A 23505-nucleotide genomic window follows, 5' to 3' on the forward strand; every position below is an offset into this window, starting at 1 on the left:
CGTCACACCGACTTATTTGGAAGAGAGACGAACGCCATACCTCTTTGTAGTGATTTTTCTGCCGTTCACCATTTTTGTAGAAGTGGATATAGATTTGAAGCTGCCCATCCCGCTGCCACCAAACGCCGTGGACGAGAAGGAAGTGAGGCCCCCGGGACCTGCCGACCCGAAGGAAGTAAATCCTGCCGGAAAACAGCATGTTCAGTACGGGTTTAATGCAGGTCTGAGGAACCCATCGGACGAGGTGAACACACCTAAGCAGGGCGGCCGCAGAGCCGGGGGGCACACGGTGCTCCTCCAGACCCCGGGGCGTGGGGCAGAGCCCTGCTCCCCTTCTGGAGTCCTACGCTTCCTCTCCCTCTCCTTTACACGGCGCTCTGCGGGCGCACGGGCATCCCCCCCCGCCCCGCCCCCGTCAGAGGCCCCCCGCTGAGCACCACGCGGTGCGCGGGGGACCGGGACGGCGGTGTGCATGGTCGTGCTGCAGGGACGGTGCGGCTTCCCCAGCGGGGGTGCCCCCCCGACCTCCTCAGCTTCTTGCGATGCGACCATGGGAGAGGAGACTGAGTTATCAAAAAGCTCAAGTAATTTTAGAAAGAACACTGCAAGTAGTTACGTGACAAAGCACGGACCCACACGTTTCGAGGACAACGTCCTCAATCATGGCCGTCACACCGCAGCTGAAAACCCCCGCCTTCCACAAGTCACACTCACGCGAACCCACGTCTCCTACTGAGACCGGTCTGCTGGTCTCTGGGGCTTACCACCTGTCCCACTTGGGAACGTCCCCCATTAGACCGAACGCCCCCACTCCCTGAACGCAGCTCTGCACAAGGCTCCTGAGGGAAGGTCTCCGTCCACACGGGCCCCTCACCACACATTAGACACAGTTCCTTAAATGAAGGCCTATTCGATGATATTTTACACCAGCTTTGTTTGACTCTCCCTTAAACTTGAGCAAATGGGCCTTCCGCATACCGCACGCCTGTACCGGCAGGGTCTGCTGGAGAGAGGCTGTCGACAGAAGCCCTCTGCATCCGTGTCCAAGAGGGCCAACGACCTCCCTGTTACCAGCACGGGTCTTGAAGGGAGGAACGTTTTGAGCTGCTTTGCAGGGAGCCTTCATAACAAGCACTGCCAGCTCTAACCACGTAACATTTGGAAGAAACATCAGAGGATCGAAACACACAAGCGCCCTCTGGTAAGAGGACTGTATGACCTTCAAAATACGTAAATAAATAAAAGACCCCAATTTTTCAGGTAAGTGTGTAATTGCTATCATGCCATGTGCACACTGCTCAGATTGATGGGCCGCCTTTATTGTTGTTAGCATTTCATTTTTCTAAGTAATCTCTACACCCAACATGGGGATCGAGCTCACAACCACGGAGATCAAGAATCTCACGCTCCTCTGACTGAGCCGGCCTGGCGCCCCTGATGCGCTGCCTTAAAACGGCCCCTCGGCCTCTGTGTGCAGCAGAGCAATCCCACAACTGCAGCCCCTAGTGGACCCCCCTGAGCCATGGTCACTTGCAGACTTGGGGGTGGGGGGGGGCTGTGTTAACACCTCCCCTCCCCCACCTTCCGATCCCATCAACCCGGACTCTTCTAGATCATCCCTATTGTTTTTACAGCTGCCAAGGAGATTAGACAAAAACAGGATCAGGCAGTTTGTCTTAGTGGGTTTTTTCAGTTATTTACTCAAATCAAGTAACTCGTTTTAACCAGGAGTTTCCTTAAATGTCGACCTTTAGAGGCGCCTGGGTGGCTCAGCGGGGTAAGTAAGTGTCGGACTCTTGATCTCGGCTCAGGTCATGATCTCACAGTTCTTAGGTTTGAGCCCCACATCGGGTTCTGCACTGACAGTGTAGAGCCTGCTTGGGATTCCTTCTCCCTCTCGCTCTGCTCTTTCCTCTCTCAAAATAAACAAACGTGAAAAAAATTAAATAAATAGACACTGATCTGTAACAGTAAGATCAGAAGTGGGTTTTCAGGGGCACCTGGGAGGCTCAGTCAGTTCAGCGACCACCTTCAGCTCAAGTCATGATCTCGTTGAGTTTGAGCCAGCCTGCCTTGGCTCCTCTGTCCTCTCTCTCTCTCTGCCCCTCCCCCACTCATGCCTGCTCTCTCGAACCTAAATACTAAACAAAAAAAAACCACAACGGCACTGACTGAAAGGGTTTATCAGCATTAATGTCTGTTCAGATATCAGAAATTAGATCTAAAACTTAATACCTGTATCCAAGGAAGAAAACCCTCCTCCAAATGACGGAAATCCACTGAAGGCAGAGAAAAACGACCCTGTGCCTTGGTTCCTGCTTCCACGGGGGCCTCTTCGACTCCCAAAAAAGTCCTCAAATGGGTCTTCTAAAAACAAACATAGTCACGTTTTATTTTTCCATGGGAGAGCTGCAATGAGGGGAAACGGTTTAATGCCTTAGAACACATTCTCGCCTCAGGAAGAAAAATCTCCACGAGAAGTTTTAACACAGCTCATCTGCAGAGCAACCAAAGCTCATCTAATAAACCAGCAGTTTTACGGACTCATTTAATTCAACTAAAGCTAGAATCCATTAGGAAATAACTAACTAGACTGCTGACGCAATCCCCGTCTGTACAAATACAAAATTCGGGACCACTGATGTGTGCTTCAAACTCCGACGGGGAGAGGTTTTAACGGCCTCTGAGCGAGAGCCGCGAGGCTCTGTCCCCGCTGCCGCCACCTGCAAGGGAAAGACGGTTCCGCACGCAGGGAGCTGCACTCCACACAGCCTGGGCTGCCTTCCCCAACGTAATCCGGAGACAGAAACAAAAATCGATTATTCTCACATTTACATAACACAGAGAGACTGTTATACCAAGTGAGGCAAAACGTAACAGCTCCTGATTCTGGGCCACAGTGTTTAAGAATTCCATTTACTTTTCTGTAAGCCTGACGTCTCAAAAAAATTTAAGAAAGGATTAGTCAAAGTCAAACTTGAATAATGCACTTTACGAGAAAATTACTAATACAATAGAAAACGTATTGCTCTTAAAGAGACCAAAATGCTCCTGAAAATAAGAAAAGTCCATTTATTTTTGGTTCGGTCAATGAGCACTTACCAAAAACATAGGAATACAAACTTTCCTCTCTGTCTCTCCCCTGCTTTGTGCTCTCTCTCAAAAGTAAATAAATAAACATTAAGGAAAAAAAAGAAAAAAATGCATTCTGGAGAAAAAGAAAAATAACGCATTACAACCCCACAACTACAGAATCCGTACGGTGTAGGCGGCGCCTGGGTGGCTTAGTTGGTCCAACTTCGGCTCAGGTCACGATCTCGCCGTTCAAGAGTTCAAGCCCCACATCGGGCTCTGTCTGGGCTGACAGCTCAGAGCCTAGAGCCTGCTTGGGATTCTGTGTCTCCCTCTCTCTCTGCCCCTCCCCCACTCGTTCTCTTTCTCTCCCTCTCCCTCTCCCTGCCCCTCCCACTTGCACGTTGTATCTCTCTCAAAAATAAACATGAAAAATTTTTCAAAAACAAAAAAGAATCAGGATAGCTTTTTTTTTTCTTTTTTTTTTTTTTTTTTTACAACCGGGCAAGAGTGACCAGAGCAGGGAGATTCATACACTGGAAGGGAAAGGACAGTCAATATGACAAGTCAACACATAGTGAGCACTGGCCCCAAGCACAGATGGGGATCCACAATCCAACTCAAGTTCACAAACAAACGTGACCCGAGGGACGCAGCACACCAAGGTCAACTCTGTCCACGGTCTGAAAACATGGGACGCAGGGCCGTGAGCGATCGTGAAGGGCTCGGCACGGCCGGGGCAGCTTGAAGCCAGCTCGGAACAGGGGCAAAGAGACGGCACACGCACAGATTCAGCCTCGAGACCGGAGTTGCTCAGCGCGAATCGGCTGGCCTGCTTTATCTAATGCTGCATGTATTAAGATGGGCCAGAAGGAAACATCTGGAGAAACTGGTTACCGGTGCCTTCCTGAAAGATCTAGAAAGGAGGTGCCAGAGGAAGAAGGAGAGCCCGTGTGCATCCCCGTGCAGAGACACGGTAACAGATCCCAAGTGCTTGTTGTTGGCAGGCCCCCCGGAACTGTCCTGTCAGAACTTCGCTCCCACGCTGCACGGCCAACGCTACCCTCTGCAAAGTTAAGTTTAAGGAAATCCCTTAAAACCTACTCTACAAACGGGGCTGGGCATACAGTCAGCCCATCAGAAGCACAAATGGAAGTGAATCACGAACTCTGTCTAAAACTAGTAATGTACTGTGAACTTCTCAGGAGGTTCATCCTATCAAATAAAACCCAAGCGACCGATTTCCGGGTCCCTCGTTCCCTTAACCCCACGACCTACACACCCACGGTGCCAGATCTCCTGTCAGAGGTCCCTGGGGTCAACCCCCACACGGAGAAACAGAAACCTCACGAATGCAATTTCAACTCACGGTGCGGAAATTCTCACTCTCCCCTAAGAAGTAACCGCTAAGAACGGTTTTCACCTGAGCGGCGTGAGGCTCTGACGCCCCCGGACGACGCTCTGAGCAAGTTGGCCTCCCCGACACGCCAAGCCCGCACCTGCCCCGAGTCCCCCCGCTGCCTAAAGCCCAGCTCGGCTGCGGCCTCCTGAGGTTCTCCGGGCAGCCAGCTGCGGCAAGGCGCCACCGAGGACGTGCATGGGCTCCGGGCTCGCGCTCTGAGTGAAAAGAAGCCCTGGATTAGAAAATCCTATTCCTCAGAAGCTACTTCAAAAGCTGGCTTACAAGTGTGAGCCAGGCCAGCGGCTTTGCAGTTTACTTTTTCTTGCGTTTTTAGAAACTCTCATCGTGCTCAGCCTAAACACGTTTCTTTAATTCGGGTCGTCGTTCTAGTCACTGAACTGTTAACATGATTTCAAATATTAAACTTAACGAAAGTTTCACCCTCAAAATGAAAAGCCTCAGTTACGACCGTCGTGGTGACACCAGAAAACACACACTTCGGGTGTTCTCTTAACATCATGCTTACGTCGTTAAAAGCTGCCACTGTGAGGCTGGACAGACCTTTACGAAGACTCCTCACCACTGGCTGTGACCGGTCTGTACGTTTTCAAAAAGTGGTAAAGGAGTCTGTATCGCGACCCTTTTGAAATCTTTGGCCCCCAAACTCAACACGCTGTTTTAAAACTGTTCAAACCAGTGACTCCGCTTCGGGGAAATCACTCCCCTCGAGTATGGAAATACCCCACTGCACGAAGAGAACTCAAAGCACCGATGACACGCTGAAAGTTGAAAACAACCAAATTTTCCCCAGGTGGAAGAAGCAAACAGCATTTTAGACGCACATTTAAGTGACCATCAAGTTCAGGCTTCAGGAAAAGGTACAGCAAGTAACAAGTCACAACTTACACACGTGAAATGTCAACGGTGGGTTTTCAATCGTCTCGGTCGTGAGACAAACGTGGATTGCCTCCCCCTTTTGCCACACTGATACTTCCCAAATTCATTCCTCCCTTGAGAGTAAAAGGGATCAACATTACATTCACATTCCGGAAACACACCGCGACTCGGAAACTTAACACAAGGAAACACGGAGGCCTGTTGTGCCTTCTGCCCGTGGGCACACGGGCCCCAGCAGCCCCCACGCTGAGGACACGCAGGGGAGGGACGCCGCCCCCGGGCCACGCACACGGGGTCCGAGCAGAACTTGGGAGGCCCGCACCACCCAGCTGCTGGCAGCCGACCGCCGACGGGAAGCCTTACCGGCCCCACGGTGGGCTGGACTCACGTGCTGCCTCTGCTGTCCGGGTTCTCTTCTGCCTTCTCTCCGTCGAGCAAGCGAGAAGGCACCCGACGTGGCGAGTCCCAAAGAGGAAATACATTTTCACCACCGCCATTTATCAAAACACCTCTACCCGAGTGGACCTGGTAGTTCCAAGCCGTGCCGGGGCCGGCGGACTCCCGGAGCCCAGCTCCGAACGCACGCCGACTGTCGGGACCTCCTTACCGTGTCCCGGAGCCCGAGCCCGCATCTTCTTACACGAGCCAACATCCCCCCCCTTCCTGGCCTCTCTTACGCACCCTCGCCAGGCTGGGGAAGACGCCCGCTCCCGTCCCCGTGTTTGAGGATCCCATCGCCCTGGCCGGGGGCGGCTCGTCTTCAGGGACGCTCGGGAGAGCCAGGATGCTGTCGGGCAGAGTCACGACCGTGCTGCGATCTCTATTTGGAGATTAGGGGCCATGACTTACTAAGACGAGCACGGGCATCGAGGGAACAGAGGGCGGGCTTGTGGGGTTAACTTGACATGTGGCGTGAAGGGGCCACAGGGGGCTCAGGAGTTCGGTCGAGCGGTATTCCGGGTGCGTCTCTATGGGTGCTTCTGGATTAAGACTAACGTTTAGATCGGTAGACCGAGCAAAGGTACTGGCCTCCCCCGTGTGTAGGGGCCTCAATCCGTCTGTGGAAGGGCTTGAGGGAACCAAGAGCCCCCCTCCCCCAGGCAGGAGAATCCCCCGGCCGGAGGGGGGTTCAACCGAATGCTGGCTCTTGCAGCCTGCCAGCCTCTGGATTCTGGCTCAGACGGCAGCCGTGCAAACCCTGAACTCGCCAGTCTCCGTAATCAAGTGAAGCCAACTCCTTACGCTACAAGTCAGTCCCTCAGAGACAGACCAACAGTCAGAAACAAATACATCAACAGAGACCTGACCGGCTCTCACGCAGGTTTTCAGACAATGCAACTTGTATTTCTGATCATTCTACAGCTACCTTCAGGCAGGTGAGACCTAAATACCACGTGAGGCGGGTGCAGGTCCGAGGTGTGACCTACCCCCACCACGCCAGGACTCTAGGCGCCGGGGGCCCCGGATGTGCATCAAACACCCCTTCTCAACCTCACAAGACCTCACCAGTGCCTCAGAAATACAAAACCAAATCCACGAAGAGGTCAGCGGTATTAGCAAGATACCGGTCAACGACAAAGTCACGAGGTCAAACTTAGGACAAGAAGTACACTTAAGTGAACTTAAGCTTTGTGGAAAAATTTAGCACCAAACACATATAAGCAAACGTTCACACGCATGAACACATAACAAACGTTTACACGCATACACACGTGAACACATAACAAATGCCTGTGTGCTGGTGTACAGAAAAAGGTTTACACGCACACATACAACACGTGACAAACGCAAGCATGCACACAGGAACCCGTAACCAGTGCTGACACGCACGCACACAGGAACGCTTACGTGTGTTCGTTCTTAAACACATGACGCCTGCTTCCACGTGTAAGCGCAGGAAAAATACCTGTGTGCATGCACAAACACATAAACACTGAGGAAATGTTCACACGCATGGATACGGAGAAAAAGCCTTAAGGAAACAAGTGTGACAGAGATTTAAGGCCATCCACTTTTCTTAAGTTTTACCAAGATTCAGTATCTGATAGATAACCACAAAACCTATCTGGAGAGACAAATCAAATAAATCCTTTAACACCACGAACACCAGCACAGGAACAAACAACTAAGAACACCATGATTAACACCGCTTTTTTTTTTTTTTTTTTTTTAATTTCATTTTTGAGACAGAGAGAGACAGAGCATGAACAGAGGAGGGTCAGAGAGAGAGGGAGACCACAGAATCCAAAACAGGCTCCAGGCTCCGAGCTGTGAGCACAGAGCCCGACCCCACGAACCGCATGATCGTGACCTGAGCCGAAGCCGGACGCTTAAGCGACTGAGCCACCAGGGCGCCCCCACGCCGCTCTTGCCCCGCCATCCTGAAGCGAGTGCTTCCAGCAGCACAAAACCCAAGCAAGAAGAGGCCTGCTCTACTAACGACTTAAGGTACCAGCCGCTCCTTTCCACGCGGCCTCACACTATGGATTCCCCAGGCACACAGAAAAACGGGGAGGGGGGGGAGCAAAACAAAACCTAAAAAAGATAATGGGCATTTCAAACAAGGAAAACCATCTACTCGGGGCGCCTGGGTGGCACAGCTGGTCAAGCATCCGACTCTTGATCTCAGCTCAGGTCACGATCTCAGTCTGAGTTCGAGCCCTTCATCGGGCTCTGCGCTCATGGCGTGGAGCCTGCTGGGGATTCTGACTCTCCTTCTCTCTGCCCCTCCCCTGCATGTGCAAGCTCACGCAGGCTCTCCCCCCCCCACCTCAAAATAAAAAAATGACTTTAAATTTTTTTTCTTTTTTAAAGAAAAACCTATCTGCTCTAGAGGCGCCTGGGTGGCTCAGTCAGTTAAGCATCTGGCGCTTAATTTTGACTCAGGTCATGATCACACAATTCATGGGGTTCAAGCCCCAAGTCGGGCTCTGGGTTCACAGCACAGAGCCTGCTTGGGATTCTGTCTCCTTCTCTCTCTACCCCTCCCCTGCTTGCTCCCCCTGAAAAATAAACAAAATTTAAAAAAGAAAACAGAAACATCTACTCTAAACTATAGTTGCATCCTAAGTCCAAGTGAGCCAGAATGGGACTTGTAAGAGGTCACCCAGCCAATCCCAACAACACGAGCTAAAATTAAAACACTCCTTTACTACAACTCAAAAACCTGTAAACGTCGTTTTTTTACAGATTCTGAAGTACAAAGCAACACATTTCTAAGGAATCTGAAACCAAGTGAAATGGGGACAAACGGACACCCAAGCCACGACGCCGCGCTGCACGGGGCCCTCGGGAGAACGGGTGTGGGGCGCCTCCCCGCTGCTTGCTCAGCACCCGGAGGGGCGGCCTGGCACTGAACAGGTGGCACGTATTCACCAGACGAATGGACGCCATACTTTTCAACTTTCCACGTAATTATTCTGTTACGGAACAGAATTTCTAGTTACATCCCAGGTGTGGCTGGAGCACTGTATTTTCTAAGAGTTGCAAGGATCTATCCAAGTCAGGGATCAAAACTACACATCCTGGACCGAAATCATCTCATTTTAGACCCCAATACAGAGGCTTGGTGCTCCGTGAGAATATGGACTCCTTGCTTTAGAAGGAAGGTACGAGAAGGACAGCAGCATGTCTGGTCCTGCAGGTGTCCTTTCTGTCCCCCTCCTACAGGAAGGGGGGGGGGGGGGCTCTTCTGCTGTCTTACTCCCTCAGACGGCCATGCCCGTCCCACCTCCCTACACACACGAGGAAGAGGACGACGGACCTCTGCCCTCTGCCCGGACCTGGGGCCCCAGAGCGTCTTTCTCCAGCTTCCCAGGAAGAAGTGGTTCCCTTGACCACAGAACCCAACATTCCACACGGAACACATGATAAGCAAAACCTCCAAGGACTCTGGAAACTGACCCGAGCGAGGCCCAGAAACTAAATTAAAAGCTTAAGAACCAACTCGAGTGCAGGCGCCGGCTTCCCTTGGAAAATGACGCCGCACACAGAGGACCTGGCTGACCACGCGATTCAAACCCGGCGTGCAGAATCTCATTACAGGCCTCCACGCCCGCTGTGGGGTGGCCGGCGCCGCTGTGCTCCTGACCCAGGAAACAGGTCCCAGAATGACCTTTTCCAGAAGCCATTTCCTCCTCCCTCCTAGGGGGCATGGGTGAGGGAGGGGAGGGAGTCAGCGCATCAGCCGTCTTGAAACCACTAAGTGCGCACCAAAGAAAGGAGACGCCGAGGACGGCTAGCCCGGCGCCCACCCCCTCACTTGCCGGCAGAGTTTTACATCAGTCAACTACTTCCGAATGCCAGCTCCACAGCCCAAGAGCGAGAGCTGTCCGCTACGCACAGAACGACAGCCGACAGCTTGCGTTCCATTCTCCAGGAAAACCTGCCCAAAGCACTCGCCCTCCCCACCAAGAGATACGAGGAGGGGCCAAGGGGCAGCAACACTCCTGGATCCCCTCGCTCACGCAGGACCATGGGCTGGTTGGGGTTTGGAAAAGGCCTCTCAGTATCGCTGAAAGCCGGTCTAACACGTGACGCACTTACGTGGATTTTTAAGTCTCATTCCCTGTATTCCTTCCCCGTCATGCGTGCCCAGGGATGCCAAGTGTGAAATCTCATCCCACGTGAACACGGAAGCACCGGCTCCTCTCCCGCCTGGGCACCTGAGTTCTGCTCTCTCCTCGCACGGCTCACTGCCAACTTCCCCTTCTTTCCCCTTCCAAGATTTTCTGCTTCTGCACCCACAGACAACTCTTCTTTAGGGAAGATTATGCCACAGGTTGGACTGTGGCCCCCCAAACGACGCGGGATCCCTAAGCCCCAGGCCCCGTGAGCGAGCGAGACCTTATCCACAAACAGGGTCTCTGCCGACGATGCACTTAGGATGAGCTCATCAAGGTCGGTCCAAATCCAGTGTCGCTAGTGTCCCCATGAGGGGAAATCTGGACGGAAACACACCCACAGAGGGGGCGGGATGTGAAGACACAGGGGAAGACACCTACGTGCGAGGACCATCTGAGGCCACCACAAGCCGCACGGAGGCCTGGAAGGCGGGCTCCCTCCCGGGACTGGCCTCAACTTCGGCCTCCGGGACCCAGGGCGTCAGTTCCTGTCTTCACCCCCCAGGCCTATGGAGTCATTCTGGCCCTCCCAGGGCCCAATGGGCCGGAATGCTGGCTTCCGACTCTGAGTGACAGGATGCCTGGGAGAGCCACTCTACGGCTCCCAGGGCCCCACCTCGTCTGGTTTCCCTCACTACTCCTGGGGGCCGCCACTCCCCGACCGAGGACCAGCTCAGGCACCAGTAATGCAGACACATTTTATTGCAGACACACGTCCTGTGAGCCAAGCCCCGCGAGTGAGCGCGGCCCCCGCTCACTGCTGCACAGGCAGTGCCTCCGGCTCTGGCCCTTCGTCCTCGCTCAGCAGCTCCTCACTCTCCTCGCTGAGCTCCTCCACGTCCCACGGACTCGCCTCATCCTCACTGGAGGCGGACTCAAGCTCCTCGCTCAGGAGCTCGCCCCAGCCCCAGCTACGGCCCTCACTGGGCTCGTCGTCGCTACAGACATCAAGCTCCTCGCTACAGATCACATCCGACACCTCGCTGTCCTCTTCACTCGGAGCGTCTTCCGCCGAGTCCTCAAACCCGGGCTCCAGCTCCTCGCTCGCCACCTCCTCGAGCCCTGGGGAGCAAGACGAGGACTCACGATGCTCAGTCCGGACCCGGTTCGGGACCGTCAGCTGTCGCCCTCCCCGGGGCGAGTGAGTCCGCTCCCCTCCACGACGCCCTTGCCCTCCCCGGGGCAAGCCCACCCCTCCCCTCCACAAGCCCACACCCCCCAAGCCGACGGGCTGTCTCCTCCTTCCACCGCTACACCCGTTTTTTCTTTCACGAGGCTTAAGAGATTGGCGCCATCGTGAAGGAAAAGGCTCTCTGGAAGTGGTTTTAGGTGGCTTTGGCTTTCCAACGCAAGAAAACGAGCCCATAAAATGTCGAGTTATACCCAGACGTTTCCTCCAAACCTACTCGGGCCAGGGCTCTGAGGACTAAATGACACCAATAGCATTTACCTGTCCGCCTCAAAATGCCGAGTAATGGTGTTCTGCAATAATAAACCACCACCAGCTCCCCCTCACTCAAATTCAGGCCATCCCTTCCAATTTACATTCGGACAGAGCTCAGCACTTGGGGAAGGATGTGAACACATTCAGCTGCCCACGAAGGTATGGCTGGTCGGGGTGAGCGCGCTCCTGTGGGGGGCGGCTGCTGTCACGGGGACTTCATCAGCCAGGCCCAGGCCTCAGCCCTCTGCCATAACGTGACGACCGTCACTGGCCGGTCTGTCGGCACAGGACTGCTTGCAGTCTGTCCGATACCCTTCACACCTCACACTTTTCCATGGGTCTCTGGTTCTTTGAGCTCTTGTCCCCTTTCATTTAGGGAGCCTGTCAGACATGGAATTTGATGCACTGATACTCGCGTGAGACACACACGTCTGATTCTGAGCTACTCTTCTCAGAAGGCAGAACAGGAGAGGAAAAAGAACCGGGTGAAAAATCAGGACTAAAAAATCACGTGCTACGACCAACGGACGTCACGACAGCCCCGGGTAAGTGGGATGGGGCCGCTGCTTAACATCAACTGAACCACTGCTACGGCAGAAACCCCCAGCCCTGCATTCGGATCTAGGCTACACGTACCGCCAGCAGGCTGTACCGTTACTTCGTACATGTAGTAGCCGTGGAGAAGTTTCTGTTCCTGTGTGCAAATCCTTAGCGCCTGAAAATGGAAGTCACCTAGAACACCTATGAGAACAGATTGAAGAAGCATCACTGACACGCGAATCGTGGAAAATGTACAGGAAATGCCTACCATTAAATTTGAACGTCTTGGTGTCTAAAACAGAGGGCCCAAGAGTCTAGAATCACAGTAAGACTAGTTATCTCTTAAACAGGACTGAGTCCAAAAGAAGAAATTCCCACCAAAATGTGCTTTGTGTCCACAATCTCAGTGAAAATACACATGCACATAAAACTTTCTATACATACACATATCTCACAATTTAGAAGGTGTGAACATCGGGTATAAACAACTTACAGCCGGTGGGAAGGCAAGCTGGTGCAGCCACTCTGGAAAACAGTAGGGAGGTTCCTCAAAAAACTAAAAACAGAACTTCCCTACGACCCAGCAATGGCACTACTAGGCGTTTATCCACGGGATACAGGTGGTGTTTCGAAGGGACACACGCACCCCCATGTTTATAGCAGCACTATTGACAATAGCCAAAGGATGGAAAGAGCCCAAATGTCCATCGACGGATGAATAGGTAAAGATGTGGTTTATACATACAATGAAATATTACTTGGCAATGAGAAAGAATGAAACCTTGCCAACTGCAATAACATGGATGGAACTGGAGGATATTATACTGAGCGAAATTAGTCAGAGAAAGACAAACATCATATGACTTCACTCATATGAGGACTTTAAGACACAGAACAGATGAACATAAGGGAAGCAAAAATAATATAAAACCAGGAAGAGGACAATACATAAGAGACTCTTAAATATGGAGAACAAACAGGGTTGCTGGAGGGGTTGAGGGAGGGGGATGGACTAAACGGGCAAGGGGCATTAAGGAATCTACTCCTGAAATCACTGTTGCACTATGTGCTAATTTGGACAGAAATTAAAAAAAGAAATAAAAAAAAAATTAAACACACACACACACACACACACACACAAACCAACTTACAGTGGGTAAAAGCTATATGTTACTTCCTCATTTACATCTCATTATCCTCACTACACCTTCTTTGCTCTAGAAAGAACTGCCCGATGAAAATCACTTTGAATGAGGAAGCCTGGCCTGTCAGACTATTTTCCTAATGAAAACAAAACCTGGCTCCAATTCAATCCCTAAGGGACCCTTCCGCCAAAACAACTCCTGGAAGGTATCACGCATGTAGCAGATGCCTGGCCTCCGGCTCGGAGAGGTCAGCCTGCGCTGCTGCCCCCGCTGCCGATGTGCAGTGGGGCCGAAACCCTCGATGGCAGGCAGGAGATCCTCACTCGGCCACCAGAAGAGTCACGCCATCCAAACACGGGATTTCACCCAACACAACCCGGCACCCCCCAAAACAACACGCGAAGTTCACTAAAGGCTGTAATGAGACACAAAGGTAATCTTATCGCAGGAAAGATCGTTGAACCCTCGGTGTTTTTCTTACAGTGACATTTCCTAAATACACGAAGGCCAATTAACAGACACTACAGATAAGGTTAGATCTCATCCATTAATAAGGAGACTTCCTGATAATTCGCTTACCTTTCCGGGAGCAATGTCAAAGCAAGTCTTCAAAAAGACCACAATCACCTTTTCACCCCCAACTTGGGACACCCACTGCTTAGCCTTCATCACGACATGTGTGGATGAAAAAGGGAATATGTGCTGAGGTGTATCATCCTACCCACCTCCCTCCGTAAGCTACAGTCTTCAAATCGGGCCTCACCCCAGTAAAAAACAAGGCAACTCTCTGTGAATCCCCATCGGAAATAAACTGAAGGGCCGCACCGTTTAAAAGGCTAGATACCCACCAGGTACGGCAGGAAATTAATTACTCTTCTCCGGGCCTATGATGGGCAAGGGTCCACTGCTTCTCCCCCGTTATCTGCAGACAGAACCGGTCTTGCTGTGTCCCTCCTGAGGGTCGCAGCTGGTGTTGGGACTCTCCAACAGGCTCCAGGCAACAAAGGGCAGAAACACGGGCTACGTGTCCCCCACCGTAAGCCGAGACAGCAATGGGTGTGGCCGCACCGGGGGAGCTCTGGCCACCCAAGTTCCCCAGCACCCAGGGCAGCTCCGACGGCGCCCGCTCCCCACCCCACCCGCATCTGAGCCACATGCGAACAGCCGGCATCGGACTCAGCGCGTCTAGGTGCAGGTGAAGGGAAAATCCATCCTGCAATGCAACAGCAGCTGGGACAGCATGGTCTCCCGTGGCCAAAACTCCCCCCGGCGGGAGATCTGCAGGGCATCGCCCTAGAAATGTCCTTCTTATTTACAAACCGTGAACTGAACAGTCACGATGCGCCACACACAATCAGAGAAACAAACAGGTGGAGAGATCCAAGGTCTTCTGAACATCTGCTACGATGCCCAGTGTCTCCATCCAGAACTCGGGGCAAATTCACACAGAAGCAAGTGCTCAACAGCAAAGAGCGCCACCCGCCAAGACCCCAGCACCTACATCCTGGCCACCGTCTGAACGAGGGAAAAAGGAAGTTAATTAGGACTATCCGTATCGAAGAAAAGGAGCACGTTAAAACCTTTATTACTTTCGTGTGCAAGGTACTCATTCAAGATCACCTTCCAGAGAGGAGGGAAGGGGTTCGGGAACCCCCTCCGCTGCTTCAACGTAGGCGAGCAACAGGGAGCCACGTGTGGAAACGGGAAAGGGGAGTCCGCCTCAGTCACAGACACGCCCACCAAACAGCGAACTTACCGAAGAAGTCGAACGAAAACGGGTCCCTTCCACCGAAAAATTCCCTGAAGACGTCATCTGGGTTACGGAATGTGAAGCCAAAATCAAACGGATGGTCAAAGTGAACTCCACCTACGATGGTACAGCACGGCATTTAGTTGGTACATTCCTGCGTTTAGTAGGCCAACAGTTCTGTCTACAGAGGATTCTACACCACGACCCGAAGAAAAAACGGCAAAGGCTCCTACACCTAGGGCTCTGCTTCGCAGCCAGAGCCGTGCCTGAACAGAGACCACCTGGGGCTGGCGGGGACAAGCCAGGGGAGGCTTCCCACCCCTCACGGTCATGGTCACGGCAGCAGGGGTGCTAGCACTTTCCCACCACGTCTGCAACCGCCATCCGTACGTAGGAAACGTGGCTTCATCTTCTGTGCGGACGGACCATCGTGTAAACCACGCACAGAAGCACACTCGTTCACGCTCCTCAAGTGGGACGTGTGCTTGGTGGGCAGTGCTATTCTCGCAGAGGCCACCGACCGTGGTGCTGACGGCGGGCAGGTCCCTGCTAGGACCTCTCATCACACACACGCCCCCGAGTGAGGCCCGCCCACCACAGGCAGTCAGGTCTGCCAGTACAATCAGCTTGGTCAGGTAAGAGTTTTTAAGGTCTTCTGACAAAATATCAGGTACTGATCCGGGAGGAAGAACTCACAAAATACTCTAGTAGGTTATACGGATTCCGGATCTACAGAAAGTACCACGATCGGCATACACTTTGCAGCCGAACGCAAGGGTTTCCAGGCAGCCCATCTCCACAAGTCAGCCCACTTTCCAGGCCACATCTGTGTTTCCGGAAACACAGCCTGTCCAAGAAAACGGACAAACCCGACCCCTTGTCTAGACCCTTCGTTGCCAGATGGCCTACTCCGCTCACTGAAAAGCCAAGACAAAAATCAACATTTACATACCTCCACCTCCGCCATTTAATCCTTCTTTGCCGTATTTGTCATAGATGTCTCGTTTTTTAGCTACAGATTAGAAAGGAGAGTCAGGAAAGACCAAGTTCTTTTCCCCTCAAAGTTCAAATAAAGCCTTTACAAAGTTGAACATCAAGGAACCAATGAGTTTTCAAGGTTTTGCAATTAGTTTTAAGGAGTTAGGCCTCCACTACCTTAAATAAAAAGGGAAAGAGGGGGGGTGCCTGGGTGGCTCAGCCGGTTAAGCGGCCAACTTCGGCTCAGGTCATGATCTCGAGGTCTGTGAGTTCGAGCCCCGCGTCGGGCTCTGTGCTGACAGCTCAGAGCCTGGAGCCTGCTTCAGATTCTGTGTCTCCCTCTTCCTGACCCTCCCCCGTTCATGCTTTGTCTCTCTCTGTCTCAAAAATAAATAAACGTTAAAAAAAAAAAAAAAATTAGAAAAAAAAAAGGGAAAGAGGGAAAATCTAAGTACATCTCCCTAAAAGCTCCCAAAAATTAAATAGTAAAAATTAAGTAGTAATCACTTTTTAAGTTTAAAAAGTGGTATTTTTTCCACGCTACTGTGCACAGTGTGTGTTCATGCGTACATGAAAGTCACACTAAAGGGGGCAAAACAGAAGAGACTCACAAATATGGAGAACAAACAGAGGGGTGCTGGAGGGGGTGGGGGGGGAGGGGCTAAATGGGTCAGAGGCACTAAGGAATCTACTCCTGAAATCATTGTTGCACTGTATGCTAACTAACTTGGATGTAAATTTTAGAAGATAAAAAATACAATAAATTTTTCAAAACCACACCAAAGTTCTACAACTATTCCAACTCTACCAGTGCACATTCTCCCAAAAAACTAGGACAGGGCCTTGGTGGGGCAGGAAGTAGAGGTACTGGAGCCAGAGAAAGAGCCGACCCGAATTCATGTCCTTGAAAGGACAACAGCCCAAGCCTGAGAGTGTTCTACGGTCTTGTCCTCTTACCATTTACCTTCTAGAATAAACAACTACGCTGCAGCCCTGTTTAAACAGGTCACTTCCTTTTGATACACCAGGTTTTCCGCCCAAACCATCACGTTCTACCAAACCGTGTGGTAAAATAACAGGAGTTATGGGGGCGCCTGGGTGGCTCAGTCGGTTAAGCATCCGACTTCAGCTCAGGTCATAATCTCCTGGTTTGTGAGTTCAAGCCTCCCGTCGGGTGAGCTGGAGCCCCGCTCCAGGTTCCAGTCTCTCTCCGTCTCTCTCTCTGCCCCTCACTCACTTGTGTGCGCATTCTCTCTCCCTCTCAAATAAATAAAACTGGAAAGAAAAAAAAGAGGTTATGGGGAAAACGGGTGTACAAGCAAACCACTTAAAGCCAGTTGATGGTAACCAAGTTCTAAGAAGAATGGGATCCAGGGGCATCTGGGTGGCTTAGTTGAGCGTCCAACTCTTGAATTTGGCTCAGGTTGTAATCCCAGGGTCATGGGATCAAGCCTCTCTATCCCTGTTTGAGATTTTCTCTCTGCGCCCCTGCCCTGCTCATGCAGGCGCCCAATTCTCTCTCAAAATAAACAAATAAAAATAAACATGGGGGGCGGGGGGGGCGGGGAGAACGGGAACTTTCTGTGCAAAGGTAACTTCTGGGCTTGGGATAAAACACCGGGCACTTCCTTTACAATAGAAGAGGTACTGACAGACACAAGGCTGACTTCCTCAACACTCCACCACTCTAGCCCTGGGGCGGGGAAGGCGCGGGCCGAGCTCTGAAGTCTAACTCAGCTGGGCGCGCAGTTCCTGGCTTCCTGACACCAAGAAGTCCTTCCATGCAGTAAAACCCAGCACACGAGTCCACTGGCCAGGTATGTGCAAGCAGGACAACGGAGATGAGCGGTCACGGCGCCACCGACGGAGAGTGGTCACAGCCACCGCCATGCAATGACCCAGACGGATTCCTGTGCCCCAATCTGTCCTGTCAGTCCTCAGACCAGGGTGTCAGTACTGTTTAAAATAGCCACCCTGAGAGAAAGTGCTAGAAGCCAGGGTGCTCCCCAGCACTCACGGGTAACTGTATCAAGTGTCTGCCAGGAGCAGGAGTCGAAGCTTCACAAGAAAAGGAGGCAACTTCCATTCTCAGTGCCCACACCTCGGCCGCCCAGATCCACATTCTGCTAGCCCCGGGGAGAAGCCAAACCCTGGGTAGGTTCACTCACCGTCCGATAATACCTCATACGCCTCAGCCACTTGTTTGAATTTTCTCTCTGCTTCTTCTTTATTCTCAGGGTTTTTATCTGGATGCCACTTCAGTGCCAGTTTCCGGTACCTTGAAAAGAATAAAAAGGGCACCGGTCACATCCACGTGCAGAAACCCAATGGCTGGGAAACATAAGTAAGGCGGAAACTGGCTTCAGAGGTGTAAACCTGGGCAACTGCTATCGATTTCAATTGTAAAATCTTCCTTTCCCCGAGAATGAAATAAGCAAGTTCTCAATCCAGAGAGCATGAATACAAACCAACCTCTAGAGAGACGTTAACGCTAAGACGTTTGAGAACCAAAACGTGCAGTGTGAACTCGTGGTCGTGCAGCTGAGAAAGCACAGAACAGAGGAAGAAGGCAGCCTCGCTCGCAGGGCAGGAAGAGCCCCCCGCCTCGCATGTCGGTGTGACAGATGCTGGCACCGCTCACAGAGCCACCCCATTCTGGATTCAAGATTCACCGAAGGTTCCACTTAACAGTAATAACTATATGCTTTTGGAATACAAAGAAAAAAACTCCTCTCCTCTTAAACATAAGCACCACATATGGGAGGAAGGGGGTGCCCCTCAAAATCTAAAACTAGACTAAGAACCAGAGAGTCCTAGCACTTGGCAAGCTGTGAACGTAAGGCTGCTGCGGTTCAATTTAATCGCAGGATTTTAATAAAAAATCTTGGCCTGAACTTCCTAAGATCGAGTTAATGCTGGGCTCTACTCCTTCTCACTGCAGACCTAAACATGTAGTAGCAGACCAAGGGCCCTGAAGCACTACAAACCTTGGTAGAAAATGACAGACCGTGTGAAAGACGGAGAACGGTCACTTTGCACAGGGTGTAGTCCTGGGAACACAAAGACACGAGAAGAGACTCCAGAGTGTTTCATGGGTGTGTTTTGAAAGACTACGCCACGTTTTTAGACTCAAGGCCTGATACGTGAAGTGTAAAGAACATCCAATGTCTTTCAGTGTTGGCCTTGAGACTGACGTCCGGCTGCACACCAGTAAGCGAGCGCCAAGGACACACGGCCTGTGACACAAACACAGGTAGGACTGTAGGTCTCCCCGGAGAAATGCGCAGGGAGGGGACAGCCACCTACAATCACCCCTCAAACAAAAGTTTCTCTGGTCACTGCACAAGATCAAAGCCTACAGTCCACAAAACGGACTACGAACACGCACCAGCCACGGATGCAGTTTCGCTCATTTAAAGTAAGTAAGGCTGCATCTAGTCTAAGTCAGCATTCAACTGCGCACTTAATGGGAAAATCTTCTTCCATTTAACGATGGCATTTTCTAAGTTCACACTTCAAAGCCACCCTGAAGACAACGGCCGGCCCACGTTCTCATAAGAAACTAAACCAATCCCCTTCCTGACCGTGTTTAGCATAACGTGGGCATGTTTCTCCATCAGTTAGTGGAAATACTATTTACATATTATGTTTATTCAAGAAGAGTGCAATTAACTGGCGACTGCTGTCTGTGAGCTGTGAGCCGGCAGACGTGAGGGGCCCCACGGGTGACACAGCTCAAAGGCACTTCCTGGGCCCTCCTACTCAAGTTGCTTGGCTGTGGTTTGACACAGGGCAGGCCCATCACAGGAGTCAAGCTGCTATGTTTAACATTTTTACGTGAACGATTTATTCAAGTACCCTGAATTTCCTTCTGCAGACCCACTAAGCCTAGTAGCATAGACTTGTGTGTGAATAAAAACGCCAGTCCCTTAACAAACTGAAACAGTTCCAGGCTTAGTTTTTAGTCTCTCTAGCTCTGCTAAAATGTAACTTTTTGCTACACATTAAGGTCAAACGAATTAAAGTCCCAGTTCACCTTGAGTGCCACCTGTGGCCTCCACCTTGCCCCCGCTGTGGGCCAGCCCTGGTCACAAAGGCCTAGAAGGCCAGCAGGGGCGCAGCACTCAATCTGGCTCTAACGGTACAGGCCAGGGCCGGCGACAGGGATCCTGAACGGCTACTACCCTGAGGAGGTCACAGCACCACACTCTAAGAGTGCGAAGTGCCAGGTCAGCTCCGTTCCACAGTCAATGTCAAAACTGCCTGGGATTATTTCGCATCCTCAGTTAAATGTCTGATCTGCTTTAAGCAGCAACAGAATCCACTGTCCCAAGGCAAAGTAACAGAGGAAACCAAGTGACCTTCTCATCCCTCAATGCCAAGTGACAGGCTGGGCCTAGTCTGAGGAGGCGAAGGTTAGTTTCACTGCCTTGTCTGAAGATAAAGTGAAACAGCAGCATTCTAAAACGGTTATGCCACATGAAACGCCACTTCAGGAGACAAAAAGTTACACTGCCCAAGTGCACAGATTCATTACTGCATAAATACAGTTACTTACGCCTTTTTAATATCCTCAGCTGAGGCATGTCTCTGCACGCCTAGAACTTCATAGTAATCCACCATGTTTTAACAGGCTGTTGGAGTGAGTCCTGCAATTAGAAATCCACGGTCAATGACATGACTGCCAAGGTTGGGTTCATCATGGGGGTAGGAGCAGAGCAGGAGAGGGAGGGTAGGTCACCTCACCTGAGCACTAACCACTAGCCTGTCAGGCTGGGCCCTCATCCGGGAACAGATTCCAAGATTTGTGCCCTAGACCCTTCTCAATATAGAATAAAAGCTCTGAAATAGCCTAATAATAGCCTAAACTAAATAAAACTAACAGGTGACTCTGAGGCAGGCACTCAGTGCCCACTTGACCACCAGCTGACAGGCCTTCTGTGAGTATCTTGTTTTCCTGACACGGGCCCTGCTCTGGGAGCTTCGGTTACTTCGGCTACCCCTTCATCCAGTGCGTTCCCGTGCCAGGCGTTGGGCAAGACTGCACAGCCACCGGGACGAACACGCTGTCCCCGCCCTGAGCAGACACAACATGGGAACCACACAATGACACCTCCTACGGCTTGTGGCTGCCACTGGGGACGAGCTAAAGCACGCCCCCAGAGTCCCTGGGAAAGGAAAAGGAAAGGTCTCTGACAACAGAGCTATTACTGTTAACTTTACCCTGTGGCTTCATCCTCCCACCAGCTCTCCCTACAGATTAGACCTTCAGTGGAAAACTAGCAGCAGCAATTTGCTTCAGTGGCTTTTGTCACTTCACAGGGCAGGACAATGAAAATCCATCCTATTCCTACCATTGTTAACAAGACTTGGCCTCGGGTGCCACAGACTGACTACACGTATGTGAGATAGGGCGCTTGGGTGGCTCAGTCGGTAGACCGTCCGGCTTCAGCTCAGGTCATGATCTCACAGTTTGTGGGTTCGAGCCCCATGTCGGGCTCTGTGCGGACAGCTCAGAGCCTGGAGCCTGCTTTGGATTCTGTGTCTCCTCTCTCTCTGCCTCTCCCCCGCTTGCACTCTCCCTCTCTCTCAAAAATAAACATTAAAAAAAATTAAGAGGCGAGATCTAACGGATTTACTTCTTTTACTTTGATTGGCTAAAAGCACTTCATTCAACTAATGACCAAGAACTTACAAACAGCAGGCCTATCCCTGGATGGTACACAGGAACTTCACCCAGTGGAGCAAGGCCCTCACTCAGGCTACTCCGCCTACAACTGAAGCTGGGCTTTCTGTGCCCGCCCCCCCCCCCCCCCCCCCGCCAGAAACTGTACCATCAGACTTCAGAGAGAGACGTTCGGACTGGAAGCAAGCACATGCCATCACAGTCTTAAGGCCACCGTGCTGGGGCACGACGATGGCCAGGTTAAATGATGCCCAGCGAGAAATTATGCCATTTCCCCAAAACAAGACACCCGGACAGGTGTCTCCCACATTTGGGGAGTGACCGTGGTAAAAAGGTCCAGTGTTACATCACGACTCGGCACCTGTGTGCATGCCAAGCCCTTTACAAAGAAAGTCTACATATAAAGGGTCAGGAAGGAGCACGTAAGAACTACGTGTTACTAGTCCAGGAGCGTGACACAAAGAACAGCTCAAAAATACCCCAGGATGGGGCACCTGGGAGGCTCAGTGATTGGGCGTCCGACTCTTGACCCGGACTCAGGTCACAATCTCACCATCTGAGAGGTGGAGCCCCTCAAAAGCTTTGCGCTGACAGTGCAGAGCCTGCTTGGGATTCTCTCCCCCTCCCCTGCTCGCACGCTCTCACGAAGTAAGCTCAAAAAAACTTTTTAAAAAGTACCACAGGGTGACCTGAAACAGCTCCCCCATCACCTTGGAATACCTAGAAATGTTAAAGTCCAGCAAAGACATTTGAAAAAAGCTGAGCTCCCAGAAGTGGTGATCCTGACACGGCGGAGGGGTGCCCTGTTTTCAGGATAGGTCTTGCTTTTGAGGCACAGGAAGCCAGAGGATGTGACGGAGAACCCCCCCCCCATACCGTGGCTCTCAAAAGGCCATAATTACAACAGAGTGGGGAAGAGAAACCCTCCAACGAACTTCAGAGAAGAGCCCTGTCCCCCCAGCAGCTGGAATCCTGAAGGCTCAGTCAGAGGTACAGAATGGAATCTCATTACCTTCCTTATCCTGCAATGACCCACACTCTTCAAAATTACTAAACATTACCCTAGGATGGTGAAGCAAACCAAGGCGCCCTGCAGAAAAAAGTAGCTCTACAACCGAAGTCACAAAGATCCCAGCTGAAAACATAACTCCTGCTGCTGAATACGAGCTGACCAATTCTAAATACGAGGAAAGCATCAGGAGTAAGTTAGAACACCCCCAAGAATCTGAAATAAGCGGGGGGCTCCTCGGTGGCTCAGTCCATTCAGGTCATGAACTCACAGGTCATGAGTTTGGGCCCCAGTTCAGGCTCACTGCTCTCAGTACAGAAACAGCTTCGGATCCTCTGTCACCCCCTCTCTGCCCCTCCTCGACTCATGCTTGCTCTCAAAAATAAACCAACATTTATAAGATTTTTAAAAAAGAGTCTAAAATAAGAACTTGAAAAGAAACAAAAAAAGGGCTCATGAAATAATCACAATAACGAATAGGAAACCACACTGGGGGCTGACAGCTTAGAGCCTGGAGCCTGCTTTGGATTCTGTGTCTCCCTCTCTCTCTCTCTGACCCTCCCCACTCATGCTGTTTCTCTCACTCTCTCTCTCTCTCAAAAATAAAATAAATTGGGGGGCACCTGGGTGGCTCAGTAAGTTAAGAATCCAACTTCAGCTCAGTTCATGATCTCACGGTTCGTGAGTTTAAGCCCTGCATCGGGTTCTGTCGGCACAGATCCTGCTTGAGATTCTCTCTTCCCTCCTCTGACCCTCTCCCGTGCTCTTTTTCCAAAAATAATAATAAAATAAAAAAATAAAAAAACCTCCTTCCCCTTTCAAGAAATAAAAGTTTTTATAGTTGCTAAAAAGTTATTTACATATCGTTTTTATAAATAAATTTTTTTCAAGTGAACACTACTACCCCCAACATGGGACTCAAACTCACAACCCCAAGATCAAGAGTCGCATGCTCTACGG

General features: G+C 51.3%; 1 protein-coding gene across 6 annotated transcripts in view; it reads right to left on the reverse strand.

The window, feature by feature from the left end:
* DNAJB6 (DnaJ heat shock protein family (Hsp40) member B6) overlaps window positions 1-23505 on the reverse strand; it is a 69209-nt gene that overhangs the window by 24058 nt on the left and 21646 nt on the right. For 4 of the 6 annotated variants that reach the window (XM_058723634.1, XM_058723635.1, XM_058723636.1 and 1 more), the window contains exons 2-7: window positions 20409-20499; window positions 18019-18128; window positions 15825-15884; window positions 14879-14989; window positions 2236-2367; window positions 41-182 (exon numbers count right to left, since the gene is read on the reverse strand). In XM_058723634.1, coding sequence (XP_058579617.1) covers window positions 41-182; window positions 2236-2367; window positions 14879-14989; window positions 15825-15884; window positions 18019-18128; window positions 20409-20473 — 620 coding nt within the window. In that variant the 5' untranslated portion in view covers window positions 20474-20499. Of the gene's footprint in view, window positions 1-40; window positions 183-2235; window positions 2368-14878; window positions 14990-15824; window positions 15885-18018; window positions 18129-20408; window positions 20500-20596; window positions 20621-23505 lie in introns of those variants that run through there. The other 2 variants (XM_058723637.1, XM_058723638.1) reach the window with 2 other exon arrangements.

Source organism: Neofelis nebulosa, chromosome 4, assembly GCF_028018385.1.
Source record: "Neofelis nebulosa isolate mNeoNeb1 chromosome 4, mNeoNeb1.pri, whole genome shotgun sequence".
Classification (NCBI taxonomy): domain Eukaryota; kingdom Metazoa; phylum Chordata; class Mammalia; order Carnivora; family Felidae; genus Neofelis; species Neofelis nebulosa.